The sequence below is a fragment of the Podarcis pityusensis genome (assembly GCF_964106645.2).
Source record: "Podarcis pityusensis genome assembly, chromosome: 4".
Lineage (NCBI taxonomy): Eukaryota > Metazoa > Chordata > Lepidosauria > Squamata > Lacertidae > Podarcis > Podarcis pityusensis.
In genome coordinates this window covers 18,757,839-18,781,921 of record NC_138027.1, presented here as the reverse complement: position 1 = coordinate 18,781,921, position 24,083 = coordinate 18,757,839, and the positions used below count along the sequence as shown (strand labels likewise).

The 24,083-nt window shown below is 43.6% G+C and overlaps 1 protein-coding gene across 4 annotated transcripts in view; it reads right to left on the bottom strand.

Annotated features, from left to right (window-relative positions):
- Positions 1–24,083, bottom strand: part of CNTN5 (contactin 5) — a 674,545-nt gene that overhangs the window by 228,474 nt on the left and 421,988 nt on the right. For 3 of the 4 annotated variants that reach the window (XM_081001824.1, XM_081001823.1, XM_081001825.1), the window contains exons 4-6: positions 20,847–21,071; positions 8,417–8,540; positions 7,135–7,310 (exon numbers count right to left, since the gene is read on the bottom strand). In XM_081001824.1, the coding sequence (XP_080857950.1) occupies positions 7,135–7,310; positions 8,417–8,540; positions 20,847–21,071 (525 nt within the window). The remainder of the gene's footprint in view (positions 1–7,134; positions 7,311–8,416; positions 8,541–20,846; positions 21,072–24,083) is intronic. The other variant, XM_081001826.1, reaches the window with a different exon arrangement.

Here is a 24,083-nt window from a genome sequence, read left to right as displayed (position 1 = left end):
CAGAGCCTTGTGGCAATTTAAAGACTGACAAATTTATTATGGCATAATTTTTCATGGATTACTGTCTACCTTATGTGGAGTCTGGCATCGCTTTACATATTGATTCATTGTTGAATTTTGATGGCAAAGCAATAAACACCATGACAATATGACTGCAAGGGCTTGAGGTCTTTTAATGTTCCTCTAGGATGGAGAGAGATTCTATCCAGTCAGATCACATGAACTGAAACACAGCCACCCTGCTTCTCCAAATTTTGCAATGCAGTTTTCCAACAAACCAGTGTTTACAAAAACACATACAGTAGGGAAAACGTGCATAAAAATCAATGTATTCATGAAAGATAACATACAAAAATGCTTTCTATTAGGTAAAATGCCATGCAAAAAATGTGTACAGTAGTAAAAAAATGTGTTTATTAGTAGAAATTGGCTCTAAAATGCTGTTGAATTTTCATGAGGATCTCGCTCTCTTTTTAAATTGCAAATTATGTGGGGAGGTGAGTGTAAGACTGGGAAAAGGAGAAACTGAGAAAACGGAAATTGGCAGGTCTTTCCATCCCTAGTTGCAGATGGTGCTGCAACTTACTGGTGTGGTTTTATTTTTGGATTATCTCATGCAAGTTTGTGAGGGTGTTTCCTATTCGCCTACACTGGCAGAAGTAAAAGAAATTGGATTAATGCGACAAATCCTTGGCCACCAACACAAGCTTAGTACATAAAGATAAATCATAAAAGCTTTGCAAGCTATTATTATTATTACTAAGCAAGCTTTCTCTCAAGGGATGTTCAGAGGAAAACACACTACTTTATAACCACCAGCTGTTTGTCAAACTTTAGTTTGTGCTTTAATCACTAGCAGAAAACAGCTTTAAGACCTATTGTTACCCAAAGAATTATGGCAGCAGTGCACACAATTGCTGGCCAGAAATCCTTTACGTGTAGCAGGGGAGCAGCCCTCTGCATTCACCATACGAGAGGGCAGGATACGTGCATGCACTCATGTCAGTCCTGTGGCAAGATCCACTGGGGTGAGCATCTTAGGATGCATTAGATCGGTGGCTCTGCTGGCTGATTTCCAGCTCATAAAGCCCCTAACTCCAAGCTCAGCTGAAGATACACAGACACAACCTGCTCATCCCAGCTCAGCTGGGGCTCAGCCAGCTGAACTTGAAGCTGGCTGAGCTGAGGCCAGTGTAAAAGGTAAAGCTAAAGGGACCCCTGACCATTAGGTCCAGTCGCGGACGACTCTGGGGTTGTGGCACTCATCTCACTTTATTGGCCGAGGGAGCCGGCGTACAGCTTCCGGGTCATGTGGCTAGCATGACTAAGCCGCTTCTGGCGAACCAGAGCAGCGCACGGAAACGCCGTTTACCTTCCCGTCGGAGTGGTACCTATTTATTTACTTGCACTTTGAGGTGCTTTCAAACTGCTAGGCTGGCAGGAGCAGGGACTGAGCAACGGGAGCTCACCCCATCACAGGGATTCAAACCACCGACCTTCTGATTGGCAAGCCCTAGGCTCTGTGGTTTAACCCACAGTGCCACCTGCATCCCATGAGGCCAGTGTAAGTCACCCCAAAGATGGGGAAAGAGCCAGAGAGGGATGGCCTAGGCTGGATCCTAAGCCTGTTCAGCATGGTCCCATGACCTGTGAACCCATTATACAACACTGTTTAGAAGGGTTTTCCCTCCACTCTGCCAGAGTTAGGCAGAACAGCAGCAGCCATGCTGCTGAGCAGGCACTAGATATGGTGTAACTTTATTCTGGCTTAATTTACACCAGTGTAAATTAGTTCTGCATACCCAATCCCTGCAATTCATTCCTATCAGATAACAAGTGTTCTTTAGTTTGTACTTCCCAAAACAATATGCAGACTAAAACAAAGCCATCCTGCAAAATTCACATTCCCCTGAATTTTGCAGTGAAGTTCTCCTGCCAAGTAATGTTTACAAAATGGCATATAGGAGGGTGAAGTGTGCATAAAATTTCATGTGTTTGTGAAAACAACAAACAAAAAATGCAATATATCCGGGGGAAAAGCTTTGCAAAATATTGTGTGGATAAAGAGAATTTCGCACTAAAACGCTGGCAAATTTTTTTTATTACACAAAGCCTGCCAGGAAAAACAACAACCCAGGAAACTTTATATGGTGATGCTCAAACATGCCTTAGGGTTATAGCACAATGCGGGGTTTGCAGAAAAAGGACAACACCTACTGTGTCCTGTTGCTTTCTGTGAAAGTGCTAAGTATGTGGTTAAGCAACCTTGTAAAATAAACCCACAAACGTTACCAGCCTCTTCAGTGCTGGCAGAGGAGAACGAGGAAGCTGGCTTTCGTTGCTGGGTGAGGAGGAAGGGCATACTCTCCTTCTGTGGGAATCCACTTGGTTTCCATGCTGGGTGCAGAGTAAGGAAAGGGCCCGCCTGTCCCTCCGCCATCATTCTACTCACTCCCCTTCATGCAATTCCTTGTTGCCTAGGGTTACCTGGCAAGTGTTTTAATACACGGTTGGCTGAAAGTGAAGTAAATACAATCTAAAAGTCCACAATATCAGCGGGAGCAGGAGCTGGAGCAATGCACCTAGTAGTAGCAGCAGACCTAAACTGGACCTGAAACCGGGCCAACAAGCTTACACTTTGCCTTCACGGCCCTTTGCGAGGAAATGTTCATACCAAACCTGAGCCAGATATTGTGCATCTAGATTCAGAAATAAGAGCAAATTTAATGGAATGTATCGCCAAGGAAAGCTGCATAGGTTTACAGGTTTTTTAATAAGTTCATATCCCAACATATATAAGCTGATCAAATGCTGGTGTGAAAAGGCGACCGGTGGGACGAATGCATCTTATTTCAGCCTGTTCTGTGGTCAAACTGGACACAGAGATTGACTGGCTGAAAAACACACACATGCAAAGCAGTAATACCTATGTAGGCAATGTGAAAGAGCTCTTCTTGTGCAAAAGGCAGGAATGTATGCAGCACAGCAGCATATGTTCACTTAAAATGCCAGTGTGATGGGAGAACCAGAATTGATTCAACCCACCAACCAGTTACAGCAAAATGATCTGGATTTTTTTTTCCAGCTCAAAAGGGCATTGTGCACCAGGACCCAGTTCTGAGAAGCAGGCTTAGTCATTCCACTGGGTGGGAAGGGGAAGATCTATGGGGTTAATGGGTGGGGAGGCAGTGGGTTAGCAAGTAAGCAGAGGCGCAACTCCTAGCAAACAAATGCATACAGTAAGAAATTTTTTTTGGGGGGGGAGTACTTTCACAATGGGACGTGGGCAGCGCTGTAGGTTAAACCACAGAGCCTAGGACTTGCCAATCAGAAGGTCAGCGGTTCAAATCCCTGCGACAGGGTGAGCTCCCGTTGCTCGGTCCCCGCTCCTGCCAACCTAGCAGTTTGAAAGCACGTCAGAGTGCAAGTAGATAAATAGGTACCACTCCGGTGGGAAGGTAAACGGTGTTTTCGTGCGTTTCCCTGGTTTGTCAGAAGTGGCTTAGTCATGCTGTACGCCGGCTCCCTCGGCCAGTAAAGCAAGATGAGCACCACAACCCCAGAGTCGGCCACGACTGGACCTAATGGTCAGGGGTCCCTTTACCTTTACCTTACTTTCACAATGCAGATTATCCTCAGATTTTGATGCAGCTTTCTGAGAATGACAAAGGAGTCTTGAAAAGCAACACTCAAACCAGACACATCTGCTGCTATTGTAGCAGTCTTTGCAAATTCTAGAAAAGCCAGCTGGTTCACAGGAACATAGGAAAATGCCAGTGGTCCATCTAACTTGATATTGTCTACAATACTGATATTGCAGCAACTCTACAGGGTTTCAAATGAGAGCCTCTCCCAGCCCTACCTGGAGGGGCCTGGGATCGAACCTGGGAACTTTTGCATGCAAAGCAGATGCTCTAGCACCGGAACTGTGGCTCATCCTTCCCTGAACACCAGTGCTGATCTGTAATGATGGCAAAGCAATTCTGATCCCCTAAATCCAAGGTGGGGCATTTTTAGAAATATTGCTATTATCCAACATTCCTGTTCTGCAGACACAATAGACTTTTGCTTGTGGGACAGATTCAGAGCACCATGCCTGTCTAACTGCACTTCCCTGCAGAGTCCTGAATAAAATCATCCCAACCCTTATGCTCCTATGGAGGAGGACGGGGCAGCCTAGATGAATGTGCAGATTCTAACAATGCAATCCTGCATATGCCTATTAAGAGTTAAACGCAATGGGTTATATGCCACATAATCAAAGATTAATGTTCTGTAAGTGCAAGAAGTTATCCTTGTGCAATGGAAAATTCCCCTGTGTACCTCCTAAATCTGTTTCAGGCTTTCCTCCCAATGCTCCAAAGCAGATCTTGAGGACAGTAAAGAGCACACATAGGGTGAAGCGGGGGGAGAAAATCCCATTGCAGCTGTGCTAATCCTTGCATTAGTGCAAGAGTTTGATATTGCCACTGAGTTCAAAGGAAGCTGCCTTGAACCAAGTCAGACTATTGGTCCCTCTAATTCTCCAGGGTTTTAGACAGGAGCATTTTCCAGATCTTCCTGGAGATTCCAGGTGCTGAACTTGGAACCTTTCTGCATGCAAAGCAGCTGTTCTACCCCTGAACTAAGGTTCTTTCCCAATGCAGCATGGTCTCAGGTAAAGGTGTACGGTATCTGAAGAAGTGTGCTTGCACACGAAAGCTCATACCAAGAACTAACTTAGTTGGTCTTAAAGGTGCTACTGGAAGGATTTTTTTTATTTTGTTTATAGTATCTAGACTTGCAGCCTTAATCATCTAAATGCTTTGGAAAGTGCTGTGCTCTATATTTAGACACACTCTGTCAATTTAGTAGAGTTACTACATAGAGACTTTGAAGGTAGGAACAGCATGGGAAAACCTGGGATCCTGCCTCCCTCCCCATTCAGTTCATGTTTGATGCACAGTTGTGAGACTCTAAACTTTTGATAAATTGCTAGCAGTTTTCAAGTTCTAAACTCAGCAGGATGTGAGGGAAGCCAGAGATGTCACATTATCAATTCAAAGACCTTATCAGCAGGGCAATAAGCTCATATGGCACAGTGACAATTTTACAGAGGGGATCGCTACACATCATTACAAATTACCGTATCTTGTGAGAGTATTTGTTATTTTCGAGGACTGCAGAGCTCTGAAAAAAAGTTCCTCCCCATGCCTTCTGTTTCAAGAGGAAGATGGCAAATGCTGGGATATATGAATCGCAACATGACTGGTCAAGAGAGGAAGAAAGCACAAGGCCATTGTCTGAGTGTCAGAATCTAGCCAGAGCATAATTCAGGGAGTGGAGACCTGAACCAAGAAATAGAAGTGGGATTCTGTATGGACCTCCAACACCATAACTCTGTGTCAGGGACTGGACTGAAGAGGAAGAGGAGTGGTGAGGCACACCCCCTTCTCCTGTACCTTCCAGAGGATCACAAGAAGAAGGCAGCAGAGTTAGGAGGTGTTAGAAGGAGGAAGGGAGGCAGAGCAGCTAGCTGACATGTTACTGAGCAGCATAACCGACCCCCCTTCTCCCAAAACAAGGAGTTCGTTAAGGGTGCAAGAACCAAGGGCACAGAGACAATTGTTCATGGACGAACGCCGTAGAGGCAGGTGTTGTTGCTAGAAAGGAAGGGGGAGAAGCTCAGTGAGAGCAACGCCATCATTGAGGAATGACTGGATTTCTTGTCTTTCACCGTGTCAGCTGAATAACGTCATAAGCAAGAACTTTCTTGTTTCCTCCCTGCTTCGTGGTGCCATCAGAGGAGGGAGACAATCAAGCAGCTGAATTATCCAGCCCAAATAATTTTGTTTGTCCCACCAAAGACCCCACGCCTGGACCCCTGCTTTGACTCCATGTTCCCTGCTTTCACCTACAGCCCCACAAGACTGAAGGTGGTTTCAGGCCCAGCAAGCAGTTCAGAACCAGCAGAGGACTTCACCTCTTAACCATTGCCTCGTTGGGGAAATGGAGAAGCCGCCGGAAAAGAACCAGGTGTGCATTGGGACTGAGCAGATGAACAGCAAAGAGGAGGAGCTATCTGTGAGGACTCTCCTGGGCCTTCGCTGGGATAGTAGATCCCTGCTAAGTTACCATATGGCAGCTTTGCATTGTTCCACTCCCAGGCATGGGGAACTAACAGTGGACAGTAAGACACTGGGAAACTGTGCTCATTATTTGACCACCTAAGTCCCAAAGGTGTAAATTCTAACTGAACCTGCTTGTTCCACTCAGAACCTCAAGAGGGATGATTTCCAGAATGTCTCTATGCCCTTGGTTGGTGGGGGGAGTGAAGAAAGGAAAAAGTTATACTTTCAGGCTGTGAAAATTATCTCAAGGGAGCAGCATGGAAACCACTTGTTCTTGCCAGTCTAGTTGCCTTCCAACTCATGGAGGGTGACCTTCTGAAGTGGGTGGTTTCCTTTGCTTGTGGAAGCTCCCTGGGCATTTCAGAACCCCAATATTTCAGCAGGTCTTACGTCTGATATGAACAGAAGAAGCTGTGTTATACTAAGTAAGACCATTGGTCAATATAGCTCAGTATTGACTACGTTGGCTGGCAATGACTCTCCAGGATTTCAAACCATGGTCTCTTCTGGTCCTACCTGGGGATACTGAAGACTGAATCTGGGACTTTCTGCCAGCAAAGCAGATGCTCTACCACTGAGGTATGGCCTTTCTGGCCTTGATACAGGCTTCTCCATGCCACTGCCATAACATGAAGTGGTATTTCATTATATAGTTCTTCTTTGATACATGAAGCGTTTCTTCACCAATAGCAACAGAACTATGGAAAACCACCAAGTATAAGAAACCTGTAACAAACCACAGTACTTGTTTGGGTGGCTGTATGGGGTAGTCATTATATGAAAGCTGTTTGCAGCATCCTACATAATCCAGCTAAATTATAAACTGGGCCCTGTCTGAGACCATGGGAAGCCAATTACTTAGGAGATGCAAGATATGGCTGACGGCAGGCAGACCAGATGCTACAATCCTTCCAACACTTCCCAGTGCAAATCCTTCATTATTCAGGAAGTGGTATAATATCATTATTCGAATCTGGATGATAAAAAAATATGGTAAAGAGATGAATAGTGTATGGCTACTCACATGCAAACTGAAGTGTAGCTTCTCTGCTCAATATGCTGCCAAACATGTTGGTGGTAAAGCACTGATACTGCCCAGAATCTTTTGTTTCGCTGGGGTTATTGATGATAATGCTCCCTTCTATCACGCTGTACCGGTAATCACTTTCGGTGTCTATCTCCGTTCCATTCCGGAGCCATCTTGGGAGGAAAGCAGAGAAAGTGGTCTGAGAGGGGTCCATTTCAAGGCAACGTAGAAGATGTAAACACAGTGTAATTGTAAGAACAACGCTTTTCAGGTGTTGCTATCTGAAAGTGTGCTAACACTCAAGGGGGGAAATCACCATCCCCTGTTACCAATCTGGCTGCCTTCCAACTCACAGTGACCTTCTGAAGCGTGATGTACACATGGATGTTCCCTGTGCATTTTAGAACTCTAAAAATGAAATCTTTGCTTTTGTTCACCTATCTTCATGGTTCTATCCTAATTTGAAAACTAATCAATATGGACCAAAAGAGACAGAGAATCCTAATATTCTGGTAGCTCCATTGATAGAGCATGAAGACTCTGCATCTCAGGGTCATTGGTATCGAGTCCCACGTTGGGCAAGAGGTTCCTGCTTTGCAAGGGGGTTGGACTAGATGACCCTTGGGTTACTTCCAACTCTGTGGTTCTGGTGATTCTGATTCCAGGAAGCTCCTCACTTCAGATAGTCAACCTCCATGAAATGGAAGGTGATGGAAATGGCAAAGGGGGGTGTTTGGAACTAGAGTGCTGCCCCCTCTCATCTGCTAACTTAGCATGTTATCTGAAAACCTGAAGAAGGCTATTTATTTATTATATGGATAAAAGGATTTCTGCACTGCCAAAATCATAAAATATCATGGTGGCGTGCAACAATAAAGCAGAAAACACCATTAAAATCTGTATAAATCACCAGCTTTAAAAAGTATTCAAGAGGCTCCTGAAGGTCAACAGAAAGGATGTCTTCTGGATCTCTGCTGGAAGAGCGTTCCACAGCATGGGGAACAGTGACATTAAATGCCCAGTTTCTTGCTGAGGCCAGTCAGGCCTCTGGATCACATTACATATCTGTGTAATTAACATAACCTTTTTGTGAAACAATTAGACACGACGGAGAAAATCGATGGTCAAAATTACCTGCTTTTTTAAAATTTTTAATAAAAAAACAGTTTAAGAGTACATAACAAGGGCACAAAGCCACATATATATTTCAGAAATACTTCTGGATCAAATAAGTAACCAACCCAGGGAGAATGAATCTGGCAAGCATTTTGCTTTTTACCTGTAGGTTGGCGCTGGGTTCCCTCGTGCTTGACAGGTGAGGGATACTTTCTTCTCATCTGAATCCATGGGGAAAATTACATTGTCAGGCTCTTGTATAAACACCGGCCCATAATCGACACTCTCTGTGAGGAGAGAAAGGACATTTTTTTTCCAGAGGTCAGAGTGAAAGCTTTGTATTAGCCTTGCACAGTAAGGGTTTTTTTTTGGGGGGGGGGGCATGCTTGAGTTATTTCAGACATGGTTCATACATGCATGTTCCTTCCTCAATTACTGGCTCAGCAAGTAGAAATGTAGAATCATAGATTTGGAAGGGACCACAAGGGTCCTCCAGTCCAACCCCCTGCAATGCACTTTTGCCCAGTGTGGGGCTCAGTTGAAATACTTTATTGTCACTTGTACAACTTGTATACAGTGAGATTACACAAGCACCACCCACTCAGCTCTCTTGGTCTTAATTCCCCTTGTTTACTGACTCATACCCATCAAACCCGGAAAGTCAGTTGCCCTGTTTTTATCTTTTCATTCAGCAGCCTAACAGCCCACCGACAGAAGCTGTTCTTTACCCTGTTGGTGCAACTAATCATGCTTCTATATCTTCTGCCTGAGGGCAACATTCTTCTGCAATGTCATCCAGTGGATTCACGGGACAGCCCATAATATCTTATGCTGTATTCACCACCCTCTGTAGGCACTTCCTATCATATGATGTCAAACCAGCGTACCACACCGTGATGCAGTATAAAAGGACACTTTCTATTGTGGACCGGTAGAAGGAGATCATCAAATGTTGATTGACATCGTTCTTTCGCAATACATGACCCTGAGATTAAAAGTCTTATGCTTTACCAGCTGAGCTATCCCAGTGATTGCTTGCACATGTGAAAAGGCTGCCAAACAGTCCAAATACAAGAAGATCCTGCTGAGTCACACCACTGTCCCGTCTAGTCCAGCATCCCATCCTCACAATGGCCAAACCAAATGCCTGTGGGAAGCTGGCCATGAGCACAACAGTACTCCTGTGATGTCAAGCAACTGGTATTCAGAGGAATGAATGCCTCTGGCTCTGGAGGTAGAGCACAGCCTTTGATAGACTTGCCCTCCATGAATGTGCCTAATCCTCTTTAAAATATGTTTACTATTTCTCAAGAGTGGAACTGCTAAAAGTCAACAAGATGCACAAATTAATCGGAGGAAAACAACCTCGCCCATAACTGCGAGTGTAACTGTGACTGGGTGAAATACAGAAGTTGCTTAAATCATCTTCTTCATATTCAACGTTAAGAAGTAAATATGGAGCGATGGGCCAGGTCACTGGTAGCTTTCTTCTCTATAAATCTGTCTAACCCCTTTTAAAGCCACCCCAGTTGGTGGCTGTCACTGTAAGTTCCATAATGTAGCTACCCATTTCATGAAAAACTTTATTTTCTGTATCCTGAGTCTTCCAACATTCAGATTCATTGGTTATCCATGAGTTCTAGTGTTAGGTGAGATGGAGAAAAACTATTCACCATCCACTTTCTCCATGCCATGAATAATTTCATGAACTTCTTTTCTCTAAACTAAAAAGGCCCAAACCTGCAATCATTCCTCACAGGGGAGTTGTTCAATGGAGGGGAGAAAACAAGAGAGACTTGCGCATGGTTCTCCGAAGACTAACAAACTCATTTTGGCATCAGGTTTTGTTGAGGAGCGTTTGAAGATTGCTTTATCTAGGGCTGCCAGATGTCTAGGAAAACACAACAACCATCAGCTTAGTCTCCTTCTGTACTGTACTGTGAGATGTTTCAACATGCAAAAATATCAGCAGGGCAGGACTGGTATTGAGGTTCTCCAATACTACTACCCTTGAGGACACCTCAACCTGCTTGGTCTGTAAGGTCTCTGGGCAGCAGGGTTGTTGGCCAGTCACAGCATCTTTATTTTGCCTCTTGCTCAACTCCATAGCTCTCCTACCCCAATAACAATAGTAGTAATTATCTCTCTTTCAAAGGAACACATGCATAATAGGTGATGGAATATGCTTCCTTTTTCTTCGTCAGAGGGGACAGAAGGCTGACACCAGGTGTTGGCATTGTGGGACATTTGCTGAGGCCCACATCCTGCCAGGGCTCCCACTATGAACCTCTGGACCCTCTGGCTCCCCTCCCTGGTGTTGCTACTAGCTCATCTGCCCTCTCCAAGCATGGCAAAAATGAAAACACAGAAGATCACTGATCATGCCCTCTCCTGTGTAAATTGGACCCAGCAGGAAAGGGTAAGCAAATGTGATTAGGACGTGAGCACCTAGCTCAGGGTTTCCCAAACTTGGGTCTCCAGCTGTTTCTGGACTACAGCTCCCATCGCCCCTGACCACTGGTCCTGCTAGCTAGGGATGATGGGAGTTGTAGTCCAAAAACAGCTGGAGACCCAAGTTTCAGAAACGCTGATCTAGCCTATGGTGATAAGGCATCTGCTTTTCATACAGATGTTCTCCAGTTCTATCCCCAGCATCTCCAGGCAGGGCTAGGGATGTCACCAGTCTGCAAACCCACAGAGTGGCGGTCGGTCAGTGTAGACCACATTGAGGTAGAGGGACCAATTGTCTGACTCAGTCTGAGGCAGCTTCTTATGGTTCCCTAGAAATGGGGTCAGCATTGCTCCTTACTGTGGTTTTACTTGGTGGCAGTGGTGCGTAGCTATGATCTGCTATTCTAAACTTCCCACAATGCCTCAGTGCAATGCTATATGAGACACCGTGGAAGATGACTCACTGCATTAGGAACAGACAGGGAAGCATGAGTGCAGAAGGGCTCTGTCAGCTGCCCAAAGGTGCCACATGCTGACATTAGGCCTGCATTTGCTCGCTGATGAACCTCCACGTGGGGAAATGCCTCACCATTTGAATTTCTACCTTGTCACACAGCTACTCAGACTCAGGAGGAAGGTGGAAATGGCAACATTAACTATCCAGGGACAAGGTAAAGCTTTTTTACAGCACTTTGCATAATCATTGCTCTATAACGATCAAATAATTTGCTTCGTAACTTTTGGTGTCTAATTCCCGTGACATGGATGCTCTTAAACAAGCCAACGATTTTCATCTGCTAATTTGGAAGATTTTCACTTATGCACCAAAATACCCTTGTGCATAAGTGTTTGCATGATTGGGCTCTTCTGCTTCTCAGCAGATATAATGATTCAGATCAATCCTTGTCAATTTGGGACCTCATAGGAGCATGAAGGGGGTAGCTAGGAAATTACAGATATGAATATCAGCAATCTATCTACAGGAGACTCATAGGAAGACATCTGCAGATATTTATTTTCCATTGTTTTTCTACTCCACCCATCTTCAAACGAGCAGCGTGGCTTACAACATCTGAAAACAGCACCACAGACAAAATAGGTAACAACCCTGAATATCCATTCATGTGAAAGATACAGCTTGCTATTATTAAAAGGTGGAGGTTCTAGTTATGAGCCTCCTCAGGAACAAATCCCATCAAAATCAGTGCTGCATTCTCAGTTAAGCATGAATAAGACATTAGCCTGAAGTTTATGTCCAGAACCATGCACCTTATTACTGACTGTCTAGAATCAAGTTTACTGTATTCTACAATTATTTTAATTAAAACTTAAAGTAAAACAAAAAAACAGCAACACGTGCATGCTTGAAAGCATTAGGAACAAACAGGCTTTTTCCATTGCAAATGCATTTGTTTTTAAAGTGTCATGAGATTCACTGGTTTTCTTACTGCTGCAGGTTAAGAACAAACCTGTCGCATAGTTTGGCCACATTCCCACCATACTTTTAAATTGCCATGATACCACTTTAAACCATCATGGGTTTTCCTCAAAGAACCCTGGGAACTGTAGTTTGTTAAGGGTGGTGAGAGTTGTTAAGAGAGAACCCTATCATGTAGCTGTTAGGATTCACAGAATGCTGTATGAGATAGTAAGTCTGCAGGCTTGAGTTTGCTAGCTGTTCCAACTGGCTGATGCAATCAGCCTGCAATCCTTTCTATGGAAGTGCTGAGTCAAAAAGACTCGGCAGTAATGTGCTGACAGTTGATTGGCTGTCATCGGTTTAAAAGGGAAACCTGTCCAGCAGTAAAGGTGGTGGTGTAGAGGAGTGTGGTCAGAGAGTGTGTGTTAGAGGTCTTCCTATTTGCCTTAAGGTGCAGCCAGGTACTCTGTTTGACTGTATGAACTGCTCATGTATTATAGCCTTATATATTTGTATATAAAGCTCACAATAAATATACTGCACTGAAGAACCTGGAACTCTGAGCATTTCTGCTAAAGTGCCGCGGAAAATTCGCGTCAGTAGCTACAATTCCCAGAGTTCTCCATGAATAGAGATTGATTGTTAAAACATTTTGCTCTTGACAGTGGAAATACTGCTGCTGCTGCTGCTGCTACTACTACTACTACTACTAAACATATACATTGGAGAGAGCACACACACATTGTTGTTGGCCTCCATCTTTCTCAACAGACAATGGAGTGATGTCAAACCACTGCATTAGCAGCACTGAACTGACCTCCCCAAGACATAAGCCTGGGCAGTGTGTATTGAGGTCCTGGGCTGCCCAGATGACAAAACCCTGCTCTCAGCCTTCCTTATGTGGTCCAAAGGAAAGCAGAACAATAAGTTTGGCACCAGCTTGGCTGCAGGTGTTGCCCTGCATACAAAGCACCATCCAGCCGTCCTATGGACTCCACTCAGGATGAGTGATGTCATCAAAATGTCAAATTAATGTACATGGAATTATTCTACCTCCAGCTCATAAAGTCAGGATGTACTCTGGGGAGAGTCCCCTTGCCCCAAAATTCTTCCTCTTGTTTTATAATGTAAAGCAAGGTCGTCTCGAATTTCTGTGCTAATTTTGTTCCATGGTTCCGCCATCTGCATTTCTCAGACTGACTAAGGTGCTGAAAGCTTGCTCATTCTTTGAAGTGGAACACTCTAATCCCTTCCTCTTGATTAAGTGATGGTTGATTGCTGAAATTTACTTTAATGTGTTTTTCTTCTTTTTAAAAAACGGGAATGTAATTTAAGAACAATACTTTTTTCTCTGAGCAATCAGTTTGCTCGGGAGTCTCTAAGTTGGAAAAGCCAGTCATGGTCTCAGGAAAGAAGCATGTTAATGTGACTTTTAAAGCATGACTCTGGCAGTTTTAGTAGTAGTAGTAACTGTAATTATAATTATAATTCCTTTTGAACAAGTGACTATTTCTCACCCCATGCTACAATTCTAAATTGGTAGTGTGGGAATGTGTATAGGTCCTAAAAGGAAGCAAATCAGTATAAAAAATTGTGAGTTTCTATTGAAAATAGTTTCACCTCCCCCTTCCTAAAGTGATTTTCTACAGTGCCCATAGTTGCTGACTCAATTCTGAGTTTAGTTGAGGGGAATTCATTTATCACTGGTGCAGATCATCCTCAGTGAAAGTGTTCTAACACTCATTCTGAGAGATTTCTTTATTACTTTTTAGGGCTGAGTCAAAATAGCTGCTCCACAATATTTATGGGTGGCAAAACTAGAGGGGTACTCAGTATTCTTGAGGCAGGGAGAGTGGTAGAGTTCTTCCACAGTTTTTAATTCAGAAAATTCTCTTTTCCAAATTTTCAGCTCAATGTTCAGTGACTGAACTGGGAAGCGTAGGCATGAAGCCATTTCCTTCCTTCAACAATAGTCAAATAAAGTTGAAAGATATTAAAACTAGATCAACATTTGTGCCCAAAAATTCACAGAAGAGAAATTTGGGAGGCCATTTTGCCGAATATTTTCCAGGAGATGATGGGCATTCTTTTACAGTTCAGGAGGAAACTCAAAATGATTATTTGTTTTAAAAGGGCAAAAAATACTCTTCTGATAAATTTAATTTCTTCTCCACCACACCACATGTTTGTCTCAAGGCTGAGAAGGATTGGCCCCTCTTGATCATTGTCCTGGCTGGGGCTGATGGGAGTTGTAATCATTTATTTATTAAATTTGTATACTTCCCTACAGATATATCTGTAGATCTCAGGGCGGTTCACAACACAAACATCTGGAGGAGATGGTGCCAGTATCTCACAGGCTCCCATTAGAGTTGGAGGGAAAATGCTTCCACAGAACAAAGAAGCAGAAAGCTGGGCCAGATAAACCAGCTAACCCCACCACTACCACAGAATAACTCATGAAAAATAAGAAATAGGGGGATGCAGAAGGCTTTTGTGCACAAAAGGGGAGGTTGATGGGCAACATTGTGCCTACAGGTCACATTTAGGACCACAGGTTTATACCCTCAAGCACTGAGAGGCTTGATGATGCTGTTCCTCAAACACTGACTGATGGTGACTGGTTGGAAATTATCCAAGAGGTTTTTTTAAGCAGAGGAATCAGCTGCCATCTTTTGGCCCCAATGCCAACCTATATTAAGAATATAAGAATGTAGGAACTGCCTGATGGATCAGACCAATAGCCCATCCTGTTTTCACAGTAGCCTGTGGGAAACTAGAATTAATTTTTTAAAAAGGCAAAACCAGAATTACAACTCATTAAATAAGTAGATGCTGGGGCAGAGAAATTAAATCTCTAGCCCCGCTCCAAAATTCTCCAAGCTGCCTGCTTATCGACTTTTATTCTCTGTCTTTCACGCCAATATGTGAGCAAGAATGTAAAATGGGAAGGGATATTAATAGGTTATAAAGAGTCATGGCAAGGATGTTGATACATAATAAATCAAAGACATCCCTTAACAAAGACAGATCTGTTGAGAAATAGATATAGACAGGCATATGCCATCACTTACGACTGTAATTTCCCAAGGGCAGAAACCCTCCCCTCCTGTTCTTCATCAGGACTTTTAGAAACACCTGTCAGTATTTTTTTTTATAATAATAATAATAAAAACCAATGTCTGAAACTCGGTAACGTCAGTACTTGCTATTGTCACAACAGCGTGTCTCCCAGGACTCTGTCGATTTTAAATATACCTCTGTGCTTATTGGTTTTCCTTTTTGCAGAGGGTACTTGTGGAAAGTACCCACAAAAGCTTCCTTCACTCTCACACATCCTGCCTTGTGAAAACTGCTGACATTCTGAATGAATTGAAAACCTCATATTTACCATACTTTCCCATGTATTAGATGAGGGTTTTTTACTCCAAAATAAAGTAAAAAATGGGGAGGGGGATCATCTTATACATGAGTAGTGCAGAGGGGGGATGGGCGATTGGTTGCATCCACAAGCAGGATCTAGCGATTGGGTGGGTGAATGGCGTCTGCTGCAAGGGCTGCTTTGGATTGGCTGCTGCTTTGTCAAATGGGCGGGTTATTAGCTGATGCGGCAAGGGCTGCTTTGGATTGGCTTCCGCTTCCGCAATTTGCCTTGTGTTGCTTGCGATTGTTTGCGTTTGCCAGCTGGGTGAGTGATATTCGGTTCAGCATTCCCACCCCCCCAAAAAATTGCTCAACAACTATGGGCATTACCCCTCAAAAAACCCCAACAACTCTGGTCAATTCTCCCCCCCAAAAGCTCAATACATGGGGGCATCTTATAGACCAGGCACTGGCAAACTTGGTGCTCCAGACGTTTTGAGACTACAATTCCCATCATCCCTGGCCACTGGTCCTGTTAGCTAGGGATGATGGGAGTTGTAGTCCCAAAACAGCTGGAGGGCCAGGTTTGCCTATGTTTGACATCCAATGAAACCGCATGTCAGAAGATTCTGGAAAGAACAATTTCACACAGCACATACCATAGCTGAAGTATAGAACTTGCTCCCATAGGAGGCAGCAATGGCCACCAAATTGGATGGCTTTAAAAAGAGGATTTGACAAACTCATTGGAAAGGCTGTCAGTGGCCACTAGGCCTGATGGCTCTGCGTTGTCTTCACAGTCTGAGACAATAGTGCTTCTAATAATAGTTGCTAGAAGCGCCGGGAGTATGCTCTTGTGCTCAGGTTCTCCTTGCAAATTTCCCACACGCATCTGGTTGGCCACTGCGAGAACAAGATCCTGGAATGGATGGGCTACTGGCCTGATCTCACAAGGCTTATTTTTTTATTGTTCATGCTGGCTGGGGCTGATGGGAGTTGGAGTCTCATCAGGAGTGTCCTACAGCATTTCTCAGAATAATTCTGATATAGACAAAAGCAAGGTTCATTCATTAGAAAGAAGCACATGCTCTTTTCATGTAGTAAAAAAGAAAGAAAGAAAAGATAAGTGCTAAGACGGCTCATAGAAATCAGGTGCTCTCTGTTGTTTGGCACATCATTTTCACTTTGGTACTCATTCTTTGGATATTTGCCTTCAATTTACTGTTGCTCTGTCTATACGTCAGGTGATTCCTCCTCAGGGTCTTTCAATTAACCTTCATTACTGGGGAAAGAGACAGTCTGATCTCTTAATCAGCTCTGAAATTCTCAGTGTAATGTGTACAGAAAGCAACTTTAAAAAAATATTGTAGTGTCTTAAAAGACACATGGGTGTCTGATATAGATCTCCAAGCCAGACTGGAAACTCTGGATGATGCTTTCCTCCAGCAGATTACCAAACATTCAAAAGGGAGAGAGAGAGATCATTGTCCTGGGAGACAACCAGTGAGATATACAAACCTAATACATTGGTACCTCAGGTTACATACGCTTCAGGTTACAGACTCCGCTAACCCAGAAATAGTGCTTCAGGTTAAGAACTTTGCTTCAGGATGAGAACAGAAATCGTACTTTGGCGGCGCAGTGGCAGCAGGAGGCCCCATTAGCTAAAGTGGTGCTTCAGGTTAAGAACAGTTTCAGGTTAAGAATGGACCTCCGGAACGAATTAACCCGAGGTACCACTGTAAATAGTAATAAATAATAATAACTACCCTGATATTTGTTGGAACTCAAACTCTGCCAAGAATGAACTATAGAGATATGGAGTACAGTGGTACCGAGGTACCACTGTATAGGATATATGGAAAGAGGCCTACTGGGCAGTCCACCACTGTCTACCTTATTCCCACCAGCAGATCCTGCAACCACTATTCCTGCCCACAGTGTACTACTTGTAAGGATGCTATGTTGTCATTCCATGGACAATATTGGGCTCAGCTCTACGAGGAAGCTCTCTAAAACTCATTTTGTTCATGAACCTAGAGATATTTAACTGCTGCAATTGCCTTTTATGGTATATTTACTCTGAGAGCTTTGTGATATTTGTTATTATATTACCTGGTGTTTGTATTTAATCTGCCACCTGTTTTTATAGTGGTTTCCCCCCCTTTTTTGTTGTATGAATGTTGCTAGTCAATTTGAACATTGTTTTTTTTAGGGAGGCAGGATGTGAAAATTGTAAACAAACAGACAAAATTCTCCAGCTGCTTCAAATTGAAGAGCCTGATGTACTCGTTTTGACTAGTCTGGGTTACAGATGTACATAATGCCATGGCTCTCCTCATTGAAGTGGTATAGCTGTTTCTGTTGTAAGCAGACATGTCCCCCCCCATAGCTTTATGGCAGTAACAAGAAACCTGTGGTTCATTAGCTAAGGCTAGGGCTGATGAAAGGGACGCGGGTGGCACTGTGGGTTAAACCACAGAGCCTAGGACTTGCCGATCAGAAGGTTGGTGGTTCAAATCCCCACGACGGGGTGAGCTCCCGTTGCTCCGTCCCTGTTCCTGCCAACCTAGCAGTTCAAAGCACATCAAAGTGCAAGTAGATAAATAGGTACCGCTCCAGCAGGAAGGTAAACGGCGTTTCCGTGCGCTGCTCTGGTTCGCCAGAAGTGGCTTAGTCATGCTGACCACATGACCCAGAAGCTGTACGCCGGCTCCCTCGGCCAATAAAGCGAGATGAGCGCTGCAACCCCAGAGTCGGTCATGACTGGACCTAATGGTCAGGGGTCCCTTTACCTTTACCTAGGACTGATGAAAGTTGGAGTTAGCAACATCTGAAGGGCCACAGTTTCCCTGTCAGTCTGATAAGGTTATGTGGGAACATGTTTGCTTAAAACAACAACAGTTAAACCACTTAATAGAGTATCTCTGAAGGCCGCAGCTTCCTAGTTGGGGATATTAAATGCCTAGTTCCTAATGCTCAAATGTATAAAAATCAAACTTACTTTTATTCCACCCACAACACAAAAAACTCTGTGGAGAGGACACTTGAATTGACAATGCATAAATAAATGTATTGCTTGTTTTACTGTGTGGTGCATATAAGAATGTTCCACTGAACAAGTTACTGTGTTTATATGTTGTTCTTGTATTTACATGGGGCAGGAGAAATTGGATTTTCAAAAAATCTAACTTCATTTACCTGAAATGTCCTTCTACAGATCAAAATATAAAATGAGATTCTGCACATTACTGATTTCAGATTGAGCAGAGAGTTGTTCATCCACCAGTACCTATGACCTGTGAGGTATTCTGACCATCTGTAATACCTTTCTAGATGACTAATCAAAGCTATTTTTTCTCCAAGTTCTCAAGCAAACAAGAGTATGCTGTAGTTTATTAGCTTGCTGTCATACTGGTACCTTTTTTACATAATGCTTCATTTAAAAAAAAAATCTAAGCAGGTTACCAAAAATAATATAAAATGTTTCCAAATTAGTACTGATAAAATCAACTGACATCAAAAGCAAGTGGACATAATAAAATTATCAAATATAGAGAAAATCACTAGTCTAAAAACAAATATACATGATAAAATTGCATGTCTGGGTAGACTTGCTTAAACAAAAATGGTTTTACAGGCATCAAAACCAAATGAGCTTTGGTGAGCAATCCTTTGGCAAGATCTGCTGTCATCAGCACCTTAGTACGCAATGGATCACCTGCTCAGCTGGCTGATTCCCCAGCTGGCTTTAAGTCCCCAACCCCAGCTCAGCCCAAGATGCGCTGGCTCTCTGAAGCTCAGCCAGCTAAAGCAAAACTGAAGTAAGTTCCCAACAAAAGGGGTATTCTGGGGCCATGACAGGGATGGGGCCAGAGACGGAATAGGTTGGATCCCAAGCCCATTCAGCTCAGTTATGTGATCTGGCAACCAGGACTAGAACAGTATATTAAAGGCTTCTTTCCCCTCTACCAGGCTTAGGCAGAGAGGTACCAGTAGCCCCACTGCTGATCTGGATTTGGATCTGGTGCAACTTTATACTAATTTAACTTGTATCAGCTTGCTTTACACCAGCTCCCAGGGCATTAAATTGTTGTCTCATAGTAAGTTCTTGACCACAATAACCTTGTGGGAGAGGAGAAGAAATTGTTTGCACAGTATCTACAGTACCAATCTTATTTGCTAAGGCAAATTGCTTCTATTTTTGTCCCGGCCATTGTCCATGGAATGACCACTTCATTTCCAACCACAGACATTGAAGTGCATTTTGAAATAATGCATTAATGAATTTTAAATGTTCACACAAATGAAATAATAAAAATAGAGGCTGCAAAATATTTTAAAAATCACATTCAAATTCACTGTGCTGGACTCGAACAGAGGGCAGTTCTTTCTGATTTTCCCTTGCTTGGATTTTAATTTGACCTTATCTTTTTCTTCATAGCATATGAATGCTTTGAGGACTATTGATATAAATAATGTGATGATATGATTAAGCTGCATCCCTAAAGAAAGCAAGAGAGAGAGAAGTCACCCTAAATAATATGTATTGGATGATATTTATCATCTTAAGGATTTTTACACTGGAAAAAAATATGAAGGTGCTCATTATAGAAGACTTCTATAAAACACGTTTGATTGATGATAAAATTAGTTTGATAAATAGAAGCTCATAGTTGCAAACTACTGAACCAGTGTTCTGGAGTCAGTCTGAAAAATATCGGTGCAAAGGAGAAATATAACAGTTTCCTAACCCATTCTGTATTGACTTTCAAAGATATTGACATAAGTAATATAGAGCAGGTTAGGTTGTAATGCAATTTCATTTCATGTTGGGTTTTCCACAGTTACCTTACTTTGACTTCAGTAAGGAAAGAACCTTTGGAAATATGTCAAAAGCGTCTGTTTCAAGATTACAGATTTACAGAAAAAGCTTTTATTTTATCTATTTTTTGGCTGCGTGTTGTTTATTTAAATCTAGTGGCAGATTCAGAAACAATCCCAATAAAATAAATAACAGACCTAAAATAGAACCCTAGAGCTATGCTTTCTCGCTAAGGTTGTGGGTGGTTTGGTGAGGGCAGTGGGGCTCACCTGACCTCCCAGCAGCTGAGTTGTTGCTGGTTACCAGGAAGAACAGAGGAGGCGCACAAGGGAAGTTGGCCAGAATTGGCAGAGGCAATCTGGAGTTCATACCAGCGTGTTTGCACCACGCCTACCTTCTCATCCCTTCACCTCTCCTTCCAGGTTAACAGCAGGAACTTGGTTGCTGGGACATCAGGTGAGCACAACTGCACAATCCCACAGTCAAATAATGCCAAAAAGGACCCACAAGGGGGGGGGGAGAGATCAATCATACCATCATGCTTGAAGGCCTCTGCAAAGTGATAGAGGTTTGTCGGCGAGTGATAATGTTGTGGTGCCCCTTGCCAGCTTGGCGAAGAGATGCTTCCCAAAGCAGGGCTGCTTGATCGTTGCCTGCTCTTCGAGTTAATGGCCGATGAGGAGTATGATGAGCTGGCAGACTTGAGCCTTAAGACAGCAGCATATGAAGTAGGGATTCCTGGAACAGCTTTGGAGTATCCTAATAGGCGAAACAAAAGAGAGGGAGGGGGTGACTCTGAGTTGTGGGTGAGGTATATTTTAGAACACACAGTTTTTGTACAAAGCAAATGTGACTTCTAATCTGGTCGTGCACAGTCCGTGACGTCCAGTACTTCTTTGCATCCCCATTTGTATTAGACCTGGCTACAGTTATGCAGGTAACTGAGGGACGCGGGTGGCACTGTGGGTTAAACCACAGAGCCTAGGACTTGCCGATCAGAAGGTTGGCGGTTCAAAGCCCCGCGACGGAGTGAGCTCCCGTTGCTCAGTCCCTGCTCCTGCCCACCTAGCAGTTCGAAAGCACATCAAAGTGCAAGTAGATAAATAGGTACTGCTCCAGCGGGAAGGTAAACGTCGTTTCCGTGTCCTGCTCTGGTTTCTCCAGAAGCGGCTTAGTCATGCTGGCCACATGACCCGAAAGCTTTACGCCGGCTCCCTTGGCCAATAAAGCGAGATGAGCGCTGCAACCCCAGAGTCGGCCATGACTGGACCTAATGGTCAGGAGTCCCTTTACCTTTACCTTTACAGTTACGCAGGCATTCATTAAATAATAATAATATTTATTCTTATTTATACATCTCATTTGGACCATTTAAGGTTCAAGAGCTGTTCCTGAAAACCATGCAGCCGCTTTATTGTACTGCATTGACTGATGACCATTTTTTTTAAAAAAAAATCTTTTAAAAATAACTAAATAAATAAATATAGTTTCATCGACTTCCAATAAATGATCCATTGCAAAGTGGAAGTCAGGGTTTGTTCATTATTACCTTTAAAGTCCTAGGGCACGGGTGTCAAACACAAGGCCCACGGGCCGAATCCGGCCCGCCAGACCTCGTCATGTGGCCCGTGTAGCCGCCAGCCTTCACCTTTTATTCTCGCTTTTTTTTTTTTGACACAAGAACGCCGCCTCTTCAGCGCATGCGCGGCAGCCTACAAGCCAGAGAACGTCTGCCCTCTAGCGCCGCCGGCCGTTCTACACAGGAAAACTCCACTTTACATGCATTCAGGAAACCTCCACTTGTTTTTATATTGAGCGGACACATAGTCCTACAGATACAACCGGCCCTTTGAGGGTGACCAAACTGCTGATGCGGCCCCCGATGAATTTGAGTTTGACACCCCTGTCCTAGGGTTTAAGGTCAGTGAGAGAGAGGAGGAGTGGTTTGAGAGAATAATGAATTATTTGGGTAAGTTTGAACAATTTGGGGCAATTAAAATGTTAAAAGTTAAATAAACCTTGTGGAGGGAGGAGTGTTAATGTATATAGAATTGTACATATGGTTGATTTGAATATGTTATTATTGATTATGTATACTCAATGTATCTGCCGCCTGGGGGGGTTTCACTATGTGGGTTTTGGTTGTTGGTAAAAAATAAAGAAAAATATTTTTTTTTAAAAAAAAAGTCCTGAAGTCCAACCTGCTTGAGGGACTATTTCCTTCATTGTGAATCTGTTTATCCTTAAAGCTGATCTGATGTACTGGGCACGCCACCGTCTTCTGGCTTACAGATGGTGGCAACATGCAAGAAGGCTTTTTCATCTGCAGCATTCCTTCTGTGGAATGCACTGGCCAAAGAATTCTCTTTGATTTCAGCTGGCATTTGAGGACTTAAAAGTATGGAAAGACTTCAATTCTGCTGCTGTTTCATCCCAGCCCAGGCAAGGCAGTGGTGGGGCATGATAGAGCAGCAAACCCAGTGCCACAACTTCTGCCCCATTGCTCATTCTGGCTGTAGTAGAAGAGAGGGAGACAGCTCTATCCTATGCCAGCGATGGCAATGGAGGCCCTCCCCTACCTGGAATGCTCCATTTGGGGGCTTTTGGGGGGCTACCGTAAGGCCACTGGCAATACTTCTGCTTACTCACTTTAAGGGGATGAAATGGGGAGCTCTGTCCCAATGGAGTGACACTAGCATCACTCTGCGGGTGGAAGAGTTTGGATGAAGAAGAGTTTGGATTTGATATCCCGCTTTATCACTACCCAAAGGAGTCTCAAAGCGGCTTTCCCTTCCTCCTCCACAACAAACACTCTGTGAGGTGAGTGGGGCTGAGAGGCTTCAAAGAAGTGTGATTGGCCCAAGGTCACCCAGCAGCTGCATGTGGAGGAGTGGAGAAGCGAACCCGGTTCACCAGATTACGAGTCTACCGCTCTTAACCACTACACCACACTGGCAGTGCTGCTCTGCGGTAGGTGGAGGGTGACCTCTGCCACCTCCAGTCCCCACAAGCGTGGTACAGGAAAGGTTTGTATTGTGCCCTAAGTTATTATCTGTTAGGTTGGCTCTGAGTTGTGTTGTTTTCAGTTGGGTGACTTGTTATTTATTTGATTATTTTAATTTATATGGCTTTTGATATTGTTCGATGCACATTTTTAGCTGTTGTATACATAAGATGCCAACACAGAGCATTTCTGGTGGAGGGGAAAATTGGGATCAAAATCTTGGTATAATTAAAAGAAACAAGCAGACCCCAAAATGCCATCAACCACAGGGCCATATGACCATGACAAGGTGAATGGATATCTGCATGAACTGTCCGTGCTACCTGTTTCTTCGCATGGATATGTGAAGATAATTTAACCCCTCCCATACTGATCATATGGTGCATTATCTTCTGCTAAATGCTATTCCACTCAGCTATGTCCCTTGACCATACAAGAACACAATAACCATGATATTTAATTTAAAAATTCTAATGTCGCTATAACACTAACAATTCAATAATTAGGAGCTCTTATAAACATACTGGAAACTTTATTGAGTATAAAACTTGCTATGAACTGCTGGCGTTAATTCCTAAAGGTAAAGGTAAAGGTACCCCTGCCCGTACGGGCCAGTCTTGACAGACTCTAGGGTTGTGCGCTCATCTCACTCTATAGGCCGGGAGCCAGTGCTGTCCGGAGACACTTCCGGGTCACGTGGCCAGCGTGACAAGCGCATCTGGCGAGCCAGCACAGCACACGGAACGCCATTTACCTTCCCGCTAGTA